This window comes from Amblyomma maculatum, chromosome 9 (assembly GCF_055883805.1).
Source record: "Amblyomma maculatum isolate TAMU_Amacu chromosome 9, ASM5588380v1, whole genome shotgun sequence".
Classification (NCBI taxonomy): domain Eukaryota; kingdom Metazoa; phylum Arthropoda; class Arachnida; order Ixodida; family Ixodidae; genus Amblyomma; species Amblyomma maculatum.
The window spans coordinates 72,101,307-72,114,583 of NC_139352.1; the positions used below are offsets into that span (position 1 = coordinate 72,101,307).

Below are 13,277 nucleotides of genomic sequence, written 5' to 3' on the forward strand. Positions count from 1 at the left end.
TTTCATTTATTGCAGGACGTAGTCCTTCGTCGCCTGGCCAAGATCGTGGCAGAAGAACTTCATGCCCTGCAGCAGAATGATCGAGCGACAAAGGGTGCAGTTCGGGACGCAAGCACGCAGACAGCAGAGCGCCTCGTTCGTCCAGTCCCGTAGCGGTGTGCCGTTAAAGCGGTAGAGCTTTGACAGCTTGATGGGAAAAGCTGTGGCTCTACAGGGCACCCTTTGAACTTGGGCATTACGGTGATTTAATCTCGCGTTTGCAAAAAAAAAAAAAGTGTAGAAAAGGGAACTGGAAGAAGGGGTGAAGCAAAGACAGTTGAGATGAGAGTTGTGCCTTGGAAAATATTTGGCATGGTACCTGTTGCGACAGCGAGAATTTTGATTCCAGTGAGCTTCGACATGTTTTGTTTTTTTCCCTATTATATTTGTTATTGTTAGTGGTACAGGGGCAAGTGGTATTTTTGTTTACATGCTTGCAAATTGAAAAAGACGCACTGTGTCGAGTGCAAAGCAGACAAACATTAACATGATTTGCTGCTGCCTTGGGGGATAACAGTGAGAATGAAGCCGCTAGTGGCATGGTTAAAGTGAATCTACCGAGAAGATTGTGCCCGTAAAGTGTTAGTTTTTTTTTCTTTTCTCGAACCTTAGTGTTTAAGATATTGTTTGTGACGGTGTCGTGGCAGGCAGCCAGTTACATCCGTGTCTATCGTGCTACGTTGCAAGGCTGGCTGCGCGATGTGCCAAAAGGAAGTGTAGTAAGAAAAAAAATATATAAAACCGAATTCCCAGCAGGGCTTTCACACGACGCCCAGTTCGCTGCTCGGGTGTTGTTATAGGCTTAAGATGTACGTGAAATTCCTAGATTCTTTTCAGGACTGTACAAACTACTATGATGTTTTCATATTTTTCCCCCCACTGAATGAAAATCATGCATGCTCAAAGTTGTATGTTTACTGTGTTGTGTGCATGCCATTATTTTTTCTTTTTAACTGTCAGACGTTTAGTCTTCATTGTGTCGTGTACCGAGACCTGCGTGTTCACGAATAAAGTGAGAACACGTTCAACTCACCATTGCTTTGTAACATTGGTGCTCAGCTCGGACTACTCATTGTTCATGTGTCACTTTCGCTGCATCCGTCATGTGACGTAAAGCCATCACCTCATACATTGTATCCGTGTAAGCCTCATGCCCTCTACTAATGCGGAACATGCTGTGTAACACACTGCTGGTAATTAATAGCATTTACACCTGATTCATGAATTTATTTGTGCATACAGAAGGCCCAAAAGCATGGCTGTGGCACTAACTAATAGAAAGTAGGGCTAAGGAAGAAATAGAGGCAGTTGGTACTTTGTTACATGGACGGATGTCAATTGATGTGAAAATTTATGGGGAAATCAAGGTGCATGAAATGAAAACCTTGGACGTATACAAATGCATATATTGATTTATGTCTCTACATGTTATGATTGCAAGTGGCCTAAAAAAAGACTTGTTCATCGCTCGGTGCCTGCATTTTGAATCGTAATGCTTGAGCGATAGCCTGACAGGCTTACTGCCGTTGTTGTGCTACGACTGCACTGGAGTTGTAGTTACTGACTTCAACTGCCCTTGACGTTTGGCTTGCTCCAGGGCTCATTACAAGGGTTCGCACCTGCTGTTGACGAATGGTGCTAAGGTGGTGAATCGAAACGATGTAGGTCCTATACCATTGTATGTAGCTTTGACTTCGTGTACTGGCAATTTTCACAAAGTTGATGCCAAGCCCTATGTCATCGCCGTGAAATAGTGAAAAGGAAAACTTGTTTTCTGTAGGCGATTCGAGAGTGGCTTGAATTCATTACCTGATCGTAAGTCAGATGTCACTTGAAATATTTATGTCACACTTTGCAAAAGAGTTTGAAAATTTTTCACGGCATTGTCACTACGTGCTGTGGCCCATCCTCCTTTGTATACCAGTGAAAACGAAAAAGCTACTTCTGTGCTGTGTCAATTTCATGCGAACCTGATTAGGCCTCAAAATGATGCCAACAGTATGTATGAAATAAATAAATAGTGTGATTAGTGTGCGTGGAATCACGTTATTTGCTTCTTTGTGGTCACTTCACAAGTGCATTTAGGCCTGTCTGCAAAAAATGATTCGTTGCATAATTACAGAGAGTGCATTGTTGGGCAAGTCTGCACTTGTGTTCATTCTCGTCCATGTCTCTGTGCGCAGTACCCCCTTTTATTTACTATTGTTGCATGATTTCCCTGGTGCACACAACACTGATACACTGGGAACAAGAAATTTGCCAGTTGTAGTAGAGTGCTCGCAGGATGTACACAACAGTGAAGGCACTGCAGCTGTATTTCTAAAAAGTCTGTTTGCCACGCCAGAAAGGGCCTATGTAAATTGACGCATTACAGTTGATTTTTGCAGCACATTTCCACTTCAAATACTTTGCTAGAGAAGACTGATTTAAAATTGTATTTGTCAATAACATAAGTACATGACCACCACTAGGTACATATTTGTAGGTCCATACTCCTTTGCCTCCCTAAAATATTTCACTTGAATCAATTGTGCCTCTACTGACCCACAGGGACACATGAAGACCATCACTGCTTGTGAACGACAACGTTTGGGCTAGCTGTTTTGGGACAAGAAGCAGGTTAACTGCTGCCGTTTTCTTCCTAATCAGAGTTGTAGTCAATCCGTATCTTGTAGCACTACTATATTTACTAAATGCGACATTTGATTTGATCTTGTTTTATTGGTACCCCTAACATTGATATTGCGGGAGTACCAATAATAAATCACAATTTTCGAATGTGTAGTGCAGTCTCTGTGTGTTTGGGCTGATTTCCCCACTATGAAATTTTCAACTGAATGAAATTTTTTACATGCCCTATCAGTTTCGCTGCAGCAAGGTTCAACTGTATTGACAAGCATTTGCTAAGTGCACATGATTGAATGAGCATCTTTCAAGTGCAAAAAACTTTATGCCTCGCCTTGCATCACGTGATGATGGTTCTTATGGTGTGCATGTATGGTGATGAGGTGCTGTGTTAATTAGGGAAAGGGAGGAGGGGATATATGAGAAGTTCATCAGAATTACATTTCACTGATTCTTTTTTACTTCGTTATTGACTGGAATTAGCAGAGGGGCATATAAGATTAATACAATTAAATGCAGATAATTTGTCATGGTGGCATTGGCATTCATTAAATGCCTCTTTTTACTACGTGCAAAACAGTAGAACGTGTTTAGAAAAGGTGACCTCGTTTCTCTTGCTTTCCATCGATCTGTGGACAATGTTAGAAACCTAGCTATATTCGTATATGATATAGCATAATGATAAATCAAATTTCATGGCCGTGGAGAATGCCGCAATATTCCCGTTTATGAGTTCAAACTTAAAGCAGCATCAGCAGCAAACTTCTTTACTTTGTTTCCTGCGTCGAAAAAAGGCAAAGCTGCTTTACTATACCTTTGTGGTTCACATGCACTAATACATTGTACAATAGTGTTCACTGTCGATTTCACTAATCGCAAATTCTTCCGCCGCGGTGGCTTGTGGTAGAGCGCTCCATATTGTACAATAGTCTTCACTGTCGATTTCACTAATCGCAAATTCTTCTGCCGCGGTGGCTTGTGGTAGAGCGCTCCATATTGTACAATAGCCTTCACTGTCGATTTCACTAATCGTAAATTCTTCCGCCGCGGTGGCTTGTGGTAAAGCGCTCCATATTGTACAATAGTCTTCACTGTCGATTTCACTAATCGCAAATTCTTTCGCCGCGGTGGCTTGTGGTAGAGCGCTCCATATTGTACAATAGTCTTCACTGTCGATTTCACTAATCGCAAATTCTTCTGCCGCGGTGGCTTGTGGTAGAGCGCTCCATATTGTACAATAGTCTTCACTGTCGATTTCACTAATCGCAAATTCTTCTGCCGCGGTGGCTTGTGGTAGAGCGCTCCATATTGTACAATAGTCTTCACTGTCGATTTCACTAATCGCAAATTCTTCCGCCGCGGTGGCTTGTGGTAGAGCGCTCCATATTGTACAATAGTCTTCACTGTCGATTTCACTAATCGCAAATTCTTCTGCCGCGGTGGCTTGTGGTAGAGCGCTCCATATTGTACAATAGTCTTCACTGTCGATTTCACTAATCGCAAATTCTTTCGCCGCGGTGGCTTGTGGTAGAGCGCTCCATATTGTACAATAGTCTTCACTGTCGATTTCACTAATCGCAAATTCTTCCGCCGCGGTGGCTTGTGGTAGAGCGCTCCATATTGTACAATAGTCTTCACTGTCGATTTCACTAATCGCAAATTCTTCTGCCGCGGTGGCTTGTGGTAGAGCGCTCCATATTGTACAATAGTCTTCACTGTCGATTTCACTAATCGCAAATTCTTCTGCCGCGGTGGCTTGTGGTAGAGCGCTCCATATTGTACAATAGCCTTCACTGTCGATTTCACTAATCGTAAATTCTTCCGCCGCGGTGGCTTGTGGTAAAGCGCTCCATATTGTACAATAGTCTTCACTGTCGATTTCACTAATCGCAAATTCTTTCGCCGCGGTGGCTTGTGGTAGAGCGCTCCATATTGTACAATAGTCTTCACTGTCGATTTCACTAATCGCAAATTCTTCCGCCGCGGTGGCTTGTGGTAGAGCGCTCCATATTGTACAATAGTCTTCACTGTCGATTTCACTAATCGCAAATTCTTCCGCCGCGGTGGCTTGTGGTAGAGCGCTCCATATTGTACAATAGTCTTCACTGTCGATTTCACTAATCGCAAATTCTTCCGCCGCGGTGGCTTGTGGTAGAGCGCTCCATATTGTACAATAGCCTTCACTGTCGATTTCACTAATCGCAAATTCTTCCGCCGCGGTGGCTTGTGGTAGAGCGCTCCATATTGTACAATAGTCTTCACTGTCGATTTCACTAATCGCAAATTCTTCTGCCGCGGTGGCTTGTGGTAGAGCGCTCCATATTGTACAATAGCCTTCACTGTCGATTTCACTAATCGCAAATTCTTCCGCCGCGGTGGCTTGTGGTAGAGCGCTCCATATTGTACAATAGTCTTCACTGTCGATTTCACTAATCGCAAATTCTTCCGCCGCGGTGGCTTGTGGTAGAGCGCTCCATATTGTACAATAGTCTTCACTGTCGATTTCACTAATCGCAAATTCTTCTGCCGCGGTGGCTTGTGGTAGAGCGCTCCATATTGTACAATAGTCTTCACTGTCGATTTCACTAATCGCAAATTCTTCCGCCGCGGTGGCTTGTGGTAGAGCGCTCCATATTGTACAATAGCCTTCACTGTCGATTTCACTAATCGCAAATTCTTCCGCCGCGGTGGCTTGTGGTAGAGCGCTCCATATTGTACAATAGCCTTCACTGTCGATTTCACTAATCGCAAATTCTTCCGCCGCGGTGGCTTCTGGTAGAGCGCTGCACTGATGGCCTCATAGACGTGGACTGAATATCGGCCACGGTGGTCGCTTTTCGATCGAGACGAAAAGCGAACTGATGCAATATCTGACCATGTCAAATAACCCCAGGTGGTAAAAACTTCCGGAACTCTTCACTACGGAGTCCCTCAGCCTGAGGCAGTTGACTTCGTCGGGTTGATTGCAACTCGAAAAAAAAAAAAATCCGCAGATGGTTTCAGCCGATTTTCATGATGAGCATGTTTATCAGACTGATAAGTGGTAATTCACCTGTCACAGCCCATATGGCACAGCTCATCGTAATGTAGCACCAGAGATATTGGTGATTAAAAAGTCTCCATGGTTCCCTCGGAACTGGTGCACCTGCCCGAGAAAAACTGATTGCAGAACAGTAACGCGCTGCGTCCACGTTTTGGATTGGAAAACATTTATTGTCAGCAATGAGCGATTTGTGGGCGCTACACTTAGACGGCCTCAAGACCGTTCCTCTCGGCGACCCTTTTGAGCCCACTGCAGTAGCCCGTACTTGCGTTAACGGGTCTGAGCTGACCAGTATAGCCTCCCACCGCCCAAAAGAAGGGACTTGTAGTAGGTCCGCTGGTGGTGGCGCTTTTTTGCAGCTCCATAATATATGATCGTATCCTGCTATTTCACCGCAGTGTTTACAATTTGGATTGTATTGTACTGGGTACATGTGCGCTAATTTAGAAGGGCTGAAGAAGGCACGCGTCTGGAGCCGACGCCAGATTACTTCCTGCCTTTTGTCTAGTTTCTTGTCTGGTGGAGGATATATCCGCCTTTCTAGTTTAAAGTGATTAGTGTAGTCATGAAATGAGATTAGTGCATCTCTCGAGAAATTGGGGGAATCAACCTGGCTCACTGCTCGGCTGACATAACCTCGAGCATGTGAGCCAACTCGTTTCCTTTGTTCCCCAAGTGTGTCGGCACCCATATTAATTCCACCTCTTTTTGGTTCCAGTCTTTATATAGTAAAATTCGCTCTGTCTCTTTGGAGATCACGCCCCTCGCAAAATTGTTTATAGCAGATTTGGAGTCGCTAATTATGGTAACCGCTTTGGTGCTGACCATCGCCATGTCGATAGCCGCCTGCTCCGCTGTCCCTGAGTAGTTTGTTTTTATTGAACCTGCCATTAATGTTTTACCCGAGTCGTTCACGCCCACGATAGCAAAAGAGTTGCCTCCTTTGTATTCCGCCGCGTCTACATAAACAGTGTATTTAGAGCCTTCTAACTTGGCCTCAAGGGCCTTTGCTCTTGCTTTTCTCCTGCCTTCATGAAAAGCAGGGTGCATGTTTTTTGGTAGCGGTTTAATAGTAAGTGCGTTCCTGACTTCAGTCGGCAGTTTTACTTGTGCATTTCCTTCCGGGATTCTATCTTGTAGTCCTAATTTATCCAGGATTTTCCATCCCGTGGATGTGGTGGCGAGCCTCTTTTGCTGTGTTATTATATGTGCCTCGCATAGTTCCATGGTGTTATTGTAGACCCCCAGTTTAAGAAGTCTTTCCGTAGGGGTGCAGTGGGGTAGCCCCAGTGCTGCTTTATATACCTGCCTTATGATCGTTTCAATTTTGTTCTTTTCTGCAACCCCTAGCTTGAGGTAGGGGATGGTGTACACTAATCTGCTTGTCACAAAAACCTGAACAATTCGGCACAAATCTTTCTCTTTGACCCCGCGTCTTTTGTTGGCTATTCGCCTTATCAACCTGGTTGTCATGTTAATTGTTGACTTAAGTCGATTTATTATTTCTGTGTTCTTTCCATTTTCATGTATTATCAGTCCTAAGACCCTGATTTTGTTCACTCTGGTTGTGCCATTTAATTCTACCAAAATGTCTTCAGCGTTGATATTGCGTTTTTTTTCCTCGGATTACCAGAAGTTCCGATTTGCTTGGTGAGCATTGCAGCCCTGCCCATTCCGCATATTCTTCAACAATGTCGATTGCTTGTTGAAGATTTTCTTCTATTTCCCCATCGTTGTATGTTTCACCCCTTTCACAGTTTTCAGTAATGGTGGGAGGTTCTTTAACGCTAGGTTGAAGAAAGGGGAAAGAACTGAGCCCTGAGGGGTGCCCTTGTCTCCTAGCTTAATTGTTTCAGACATGATGTCTCCAAGGCTTATTTCTGCTGTTCTTTCGGTTAGAAAATCCCTAACGTAATCGTAAATCCTCTTGCCAGGTGCAATTTCCTCCAGATTATTTAATATGGCTTCGTGTTTGACATTATCAAAGGCTTTCTGTAGATCAAGGCCAAGTACAGTTTTTGTGCCCCCTTTATTGGGCGCGTCAATTATGTCTGCTTTGAGTTGAATCATTACATCCTGCGTGGACAGCTGGCACCTGAAACTTAGCATTGTTTCGGAAAATACCTCCCTTTCCTTTGCATACTCCTGAAGTCGGTTTAGTATTACATGCTCTATCAGCTTCCCTAGGCACGATGTTAGCGATATCGGCCTGAGGTTGCCTACTTCAAGTTTCTTCCCAGGCTTCGGAATGAAGACCACTTTAGCCGGTAGTCAGGCCACGGCCGGTCGAGAGGAGAGCGCGCGCTGCACATAAGACTGGCCATGACCAGACTCAGTTTACACAACTTCCAGGTCATAGGTCATGAGTTGTCATGACCTATGACAACTCATGAGGTCATGAGGTGCCGAAAATTTGAACTTGAGCCGACAGATGCCATAGTGCAGGGCTCCAGAAATTTCGACCTCTTCGCATTTAACTCACAAGGTCATTACTTGCGTTTACCTTAAGGTGAAAAACGCGAGTTTGATCTTCAGCCCAGAGTGCTCCGGAAATTTCGACCAACTAAAGGTCGCTCGTGCGTTTCACCTTTTGCATGGTGTTCTTTAAAAAAAAAAAAAAACAGAAAAAAAAACGTGCACTGACCACGCGCCTATTGGCAAGGTTATGTCGAGAACTGTTGCAATGCAGCCCTGGCGGAGCGCTTTGAAACTATTTGTCCGCCGATTAGGAAGCCCCTTCCCGCCCCCGGCACGGAGGCCCAAGGAACGGGGGCGACATAATAATAATAATTGGTTCATAGGAAGGGAAAGGAGCTGTATATGTCACACTTCTTTCTGTGGACACCTGAACCGCGCCGTAAGGGAAGGAGGAAGATAGAGTGAGAGTGGAAAGAAAAAAGGGGAGCCGTAGTGGAGGGTTTCGGAGCAATTTTGACCACCTGGAAATCTTTAACGACCGTGAAGGGGGGCTGTTCCTGGCCCTACGGGGCTGGGACTGGTGAGTCAACGCCGCTTGCGACGGGGGCTAGGCTGCCACCAAATTTTTATTTGTTGTGGCCCGTTATTGTACCCATCACCGCAAAGGTGGTTGACGACGGCTGCTGCGGCGCTCGTCTTTCTCTCCCTCTTCTTTTTCTTCCTTCTCTACTTCCTTTCTTCTGTCCGCACGAGAGGGGTGGTGAAGGGTGGCAGTTCCTGGCCCTACGGGGCTGGGACGGTAGGTCAACGCCGCTTGCGGCGGGGGCTAGCCAGCCACTGATTTTTATCTGTTGTAGGCCGTCATTGCACCCGCCACCGCTTAGGTGGTGGCGGACGACTGCGGTTGCGGCGCCCGTCTTTCTCTCCCTCTTGTTCTTTTTTTCTTTCTTGTCTATTTTCTCTTCTGTCCGCACGAGGCAGCGGAGGTGGCTCAGCTACAGAGCGTAGCAGGCCCGTGCATTTTCTTTTCTTTCTTCCTGCAGCCACAACAACAAGGCAGCGGAGGCCCCGCCGGGGTGGTGCAGTGGTAAGACGCTCGACTACTGTGCCGGAGCTCCCGGGTTCGAACCCGACCACGGCGGCTGCGTTTCGATGGAGGCGAAACGAAGTGGCGTCCGTGTGCTGTGCGATGTCAACGCACGGTAAAGATCCCCAGGTGGTCGAAATTACTCCGTAGTCCTCCACTAAGGCTCCCCTTCTCTCTTTGCACTTTCACTCCCACTTTCCTTCCCCCACGGCGCGGTTCAGGTGTCCATAGAGCAAGTGTGACATACTGCGCTTTTCTTTCCTGTAAACCAATTAATTATTATTATTATTATTGTTATTATTATTATCATTATTCCGTTCACATGTGCTGCTCCAGCAGGAGTCGTTTGCGTGCAAGGCCTCCATACTGGTTAAAGCCTCCCAGTACTCGCCTTGAGGCGCTTTCTCTAGACTGTGAAAGTCGCCAGTATTTTAAATGATAAGATTAGACTGCATTTCCGCTTGGCGGCAGCGGCTTGAAACACGCGGCTCGTAAACCCTAAATATTTCTGGCTTTGTGCCATAAGTGTCATGCAATGCATGATAGAGCACTGAACAAGGGTAGAGGGGGAAAGCCTCAGGTCGTAGGTCGAGCCAACGTTTCGACAAGTGGACTTGTCTTCGTCTGGGCAAATCCACGTGTCGAAACGTTGGCTCGACCTGCGAAATAAAGCTCCCCCTCCCCTCTACCCTTGTTCAGTGCTCTATACAGTGTAAGCCATCTTCCTCTCGTTCTACAAAGGGCCATGCAAGTACTATCTTCGGCCAGTTGCTCTCCGTGTTTTATTTGCGAGTAGGCACACTCTGTGCAGGTAGTGATCGCCACTGTATCCGTATTGCCAGTACGTTATCAACCCAACCAGACAGGTAAATCTGTCGAAATGTTTAGCTTTCAAGCTTTTGGTTGCCTTTTAAACAAGACGACGTCGAACGGCGCCATCATATTGGACGGTGGTCTTAGCTCGCAGAATAGGAGTGTTGGAGACTGAGCCCCCTTCCCCCTCCCACCAAAATATATCCGAGTGCTGTTGCTGCGAATTAAGTGGAACTTCCCGCTCACCTTCTTGCTCGCTCTTTCTTTTCGGAATAGTGGTTCTCCGAGCGCGGAGTTTGCCATTTAAGTTAGTGTGGCGAGGACCTATATGCGGAAGAGGGCAGGGAAGGGGAACAGCTATTGGAGCACTTGCAGCGTAGCAGCGTTTGGACCGTTGCAGGATCGAGCTCAGCACAAGGCCCCACCGATCGTTGAATGTCTTTAATCTGCAGACTGGAAAAGGCAGCCGTACGTCGTACGCTGTCCCATTCATTTCCAGAGCGGTAGAACAATGAGGACGTTGTGGCAGGCTTACAAGGTTTCGCAGTTGCTGGGTTGCGCCGTGAATGGTCTCCCCGCGGTGAGGAGATACGGAGCCTAGATCATTAGCGTAACAAACTAGTCTTGGCCGACTCTGGCGTGGTGAGGTGCGATGCTGCACGGGCACGCTTTTTCACTTTTCGTGGTCTCACAGTAGACATAGTTAAATTGGCATATTTATTTCTCATATGGATTTATATGTTTTGGCATCCCCATCGGCACGAAGGGACATCTACTGAATCTCAAAGTTAAGCTCTTTCTGTTGGAATTATTGCCGTCAGTGATGAAGTGCCATTTGCTCGTTTGGGAACATCACACGAGCAGTTTCATGACGTGAGATAAAATCCTCCTTTTTTTGGCAAATACAACGCGCCCTTACAGCATCGCGGTAGCGCGTACTACGTGTTACCGATGCTCTCTGAGCATGTTGTGGACGTGTTGCATTATTTGTGTCTTTTGGGACCTGGTTGCAGTTTTATATAGTAGCTTATTACCATCACTGTAGCATGATGAAAGATGAGAGGAAGAAAGCGCGGAGTTTACCCTTGACAACTCATTTTCACTTTTACAGCTGTCTGTGACAGTGTCTACGGAAGTTAGCAGAAAGGTCACTTTGCCATACTGTCGGAACGGCGTCACAGGCTTGTACGGTTTTCGACGGAATCGTTTTTGAATACGTACATTACAGTGGAGCCAGAAATATTTTTCGAGGGGGGCTGACGTTGCTGCTCAGCTTTCTTCGTATCGAGATACCTATCATCAACCTGTCATCTCTCAACTGCGCCGTAAATTTTGCATGCCGGGATGAAAAGAAGAATAGTACAGCCCGGGGCTTTCGTTCCATCGAGTATCCTGAGCATGTATTGTTTCAAACGAAACTCATTTGTTTAATTTAGCAAATGCAGAACTGAAGCCAGTTTTCCAGACATACAATTAACATTAGTTCGAATACGTAGTCTTCCTGACGGACCCGCAGATGAAATGGTTGCCTGCACTCTCTTCAGTGTGCCTATAACTTCGATTATAATGCAGCATCTACACTGTAACAAACCGAAGTGTTACGAACAGACGAGGACTCTCAGCAGACCACCGACAGACTTTCTACCGTAGCATACATAGCGGCTAAAAACACCGAGATTCGAAGCGAACAATAGGCCCGAAAGGGAGAAGACAGCGCGGCATCAGAAGATCGAGTTTGGCCTGCGGAGGCTGCGCATGGGGCGTCACGCTCCCTCGTAGTTTTTTTTTTATTATTATTATTCCTCCGCGCATTTCATCTCTCGGTGCTTTGTCAGCTTGTCTGATGTATCGCTTGTCTCCTTTGTATGGTCCGATGAAAGATTTCAGAAATTGGATGGATGGATGGATGGAATATAGGAGCGTCCCCTTTGAAACGGGGTGGTAGCAGTAGCTATAATGCTCACTTTTCTAACTATATCTTAATTATTGACTTAGAATGGTTAACTAAACCATCATTCTATTTATTAAATTTTGTTCCTACATTACTAACATTATGTCACTTCTCTGCTTTTAAGCCACCAATCTTCCAGTCGTTTTTTGCTAGTTTCCACCGCCGGTTTATTCACCCGGCCACAGTTATCTCTAAACCCCGGAGCTTCAGGAACAGTGATTGCGTCTGCACCAACTTCCGGATGGATACATTACATTCGAGTATAATATGGTCAATTGTTTCACTGGAGTTTCCACATACAGCACATGCGTCATCTCCATTGTTAAATTTCTTTTTGTAGCTGCGTGTTCTAAAGCACCCTGATCTAGCTTCAAAAAGTAGGGCACTGCTTCTTGAGTTATCAAAGAAATTTTCCTTCCTGATCTGCATTTCCCACTTTCGGTATAATTCCACACTCTGTTTCTTTTCCATCGAATTTATCCAATTTTTACCTTCTGTGTTTTTCACCTGTTGCTTAATGCTCTTTACTTCTTCGTCCTTGTGAGTAGCATACTTACTAGTTAGTTTCCTAGTTCTTTTCCTCCATTGTGAGTCAACGCTTTTTAGGTACAGGTATTTAAATACTTTAGCTGCCCATCTGTTACTGTCTAATTTCCTCAGGCGTTCCTCATATAATATTTTACTCTGAGCTTCCCGTACTTCGAAAGATGCCCAGCCCATATCTCCCTGTACCGCCTCATTTGTAGTTTTGCCGTGGGCACCTAGTGCTAATCGTCCAACGGATCTCTGATTTGTTTCTAATGTCGACTGTACCTCTGATTTTAGGCACAAAACCGCATTTCCGAAAGTAAGTCCGGGCACCATAATTCCTTTCCAAATACCAAAAACTAAATACCAAATACCAAAAAACTAAATGCGCCTTTGCCCGCCGGGCGGCGCAGGGGTAAGACGCCCGACTACTGTGCCGGAGTTCCCAGGTTCGAACCCGACCGCGGCGGCTGCGTTTCGATGGAGGCGAAACGCAGTGGCGTCCGTGTGCTGTGCGATGTCAGCGTACGTTAAAGATCCCCTGGTGGTCGAAATTACACCGTAGCCCTCCACTACGGCTCTCCTTTCTCTCTTTCCATTTTCACTCCCATCTTACTCCCTTCCCTTGCCCCGCCGGGGTGGTGCAGTGGTAAGACGCCCGACTACTGTCCCGGAGTTCCCAGGTTCGAACCCGACCGCGGCGACTGCGTTTCGATGGAGGCGAAACGCAGTGGCGTCCGTGTGCTGTGCGATGTCAGCGTACGTTAAAGATC

At 45.9% G+C, this 13,277-nt stretch overlaps 1 protein-coding gene across 1 annotated transcript in view; it reads left to right on the forward strand.

Moving 5' to 3' along the window:
* The window catches only part of LOC146179385 (uncharacterized), a 50,403-nt gene extending 48,320 nt beyond the window's left edge, over positions 1-2,083 (forward strand). Inside the window, exon 6 of the mRNA XM_084580183.1 lies at positions 16-2,083. Within this exon, the coding sequence (XP_084436309.1) occupies positions 16-153 (138 nt within the window). The 3' untranslated portion in view covers positions 154-2,083. The remainder of the gene's footprint in view (positions 1-15) is intronic.
* The last annotated feature ends 11,194 nt before the right edge of the window (positions 2,084-13,277 follow it).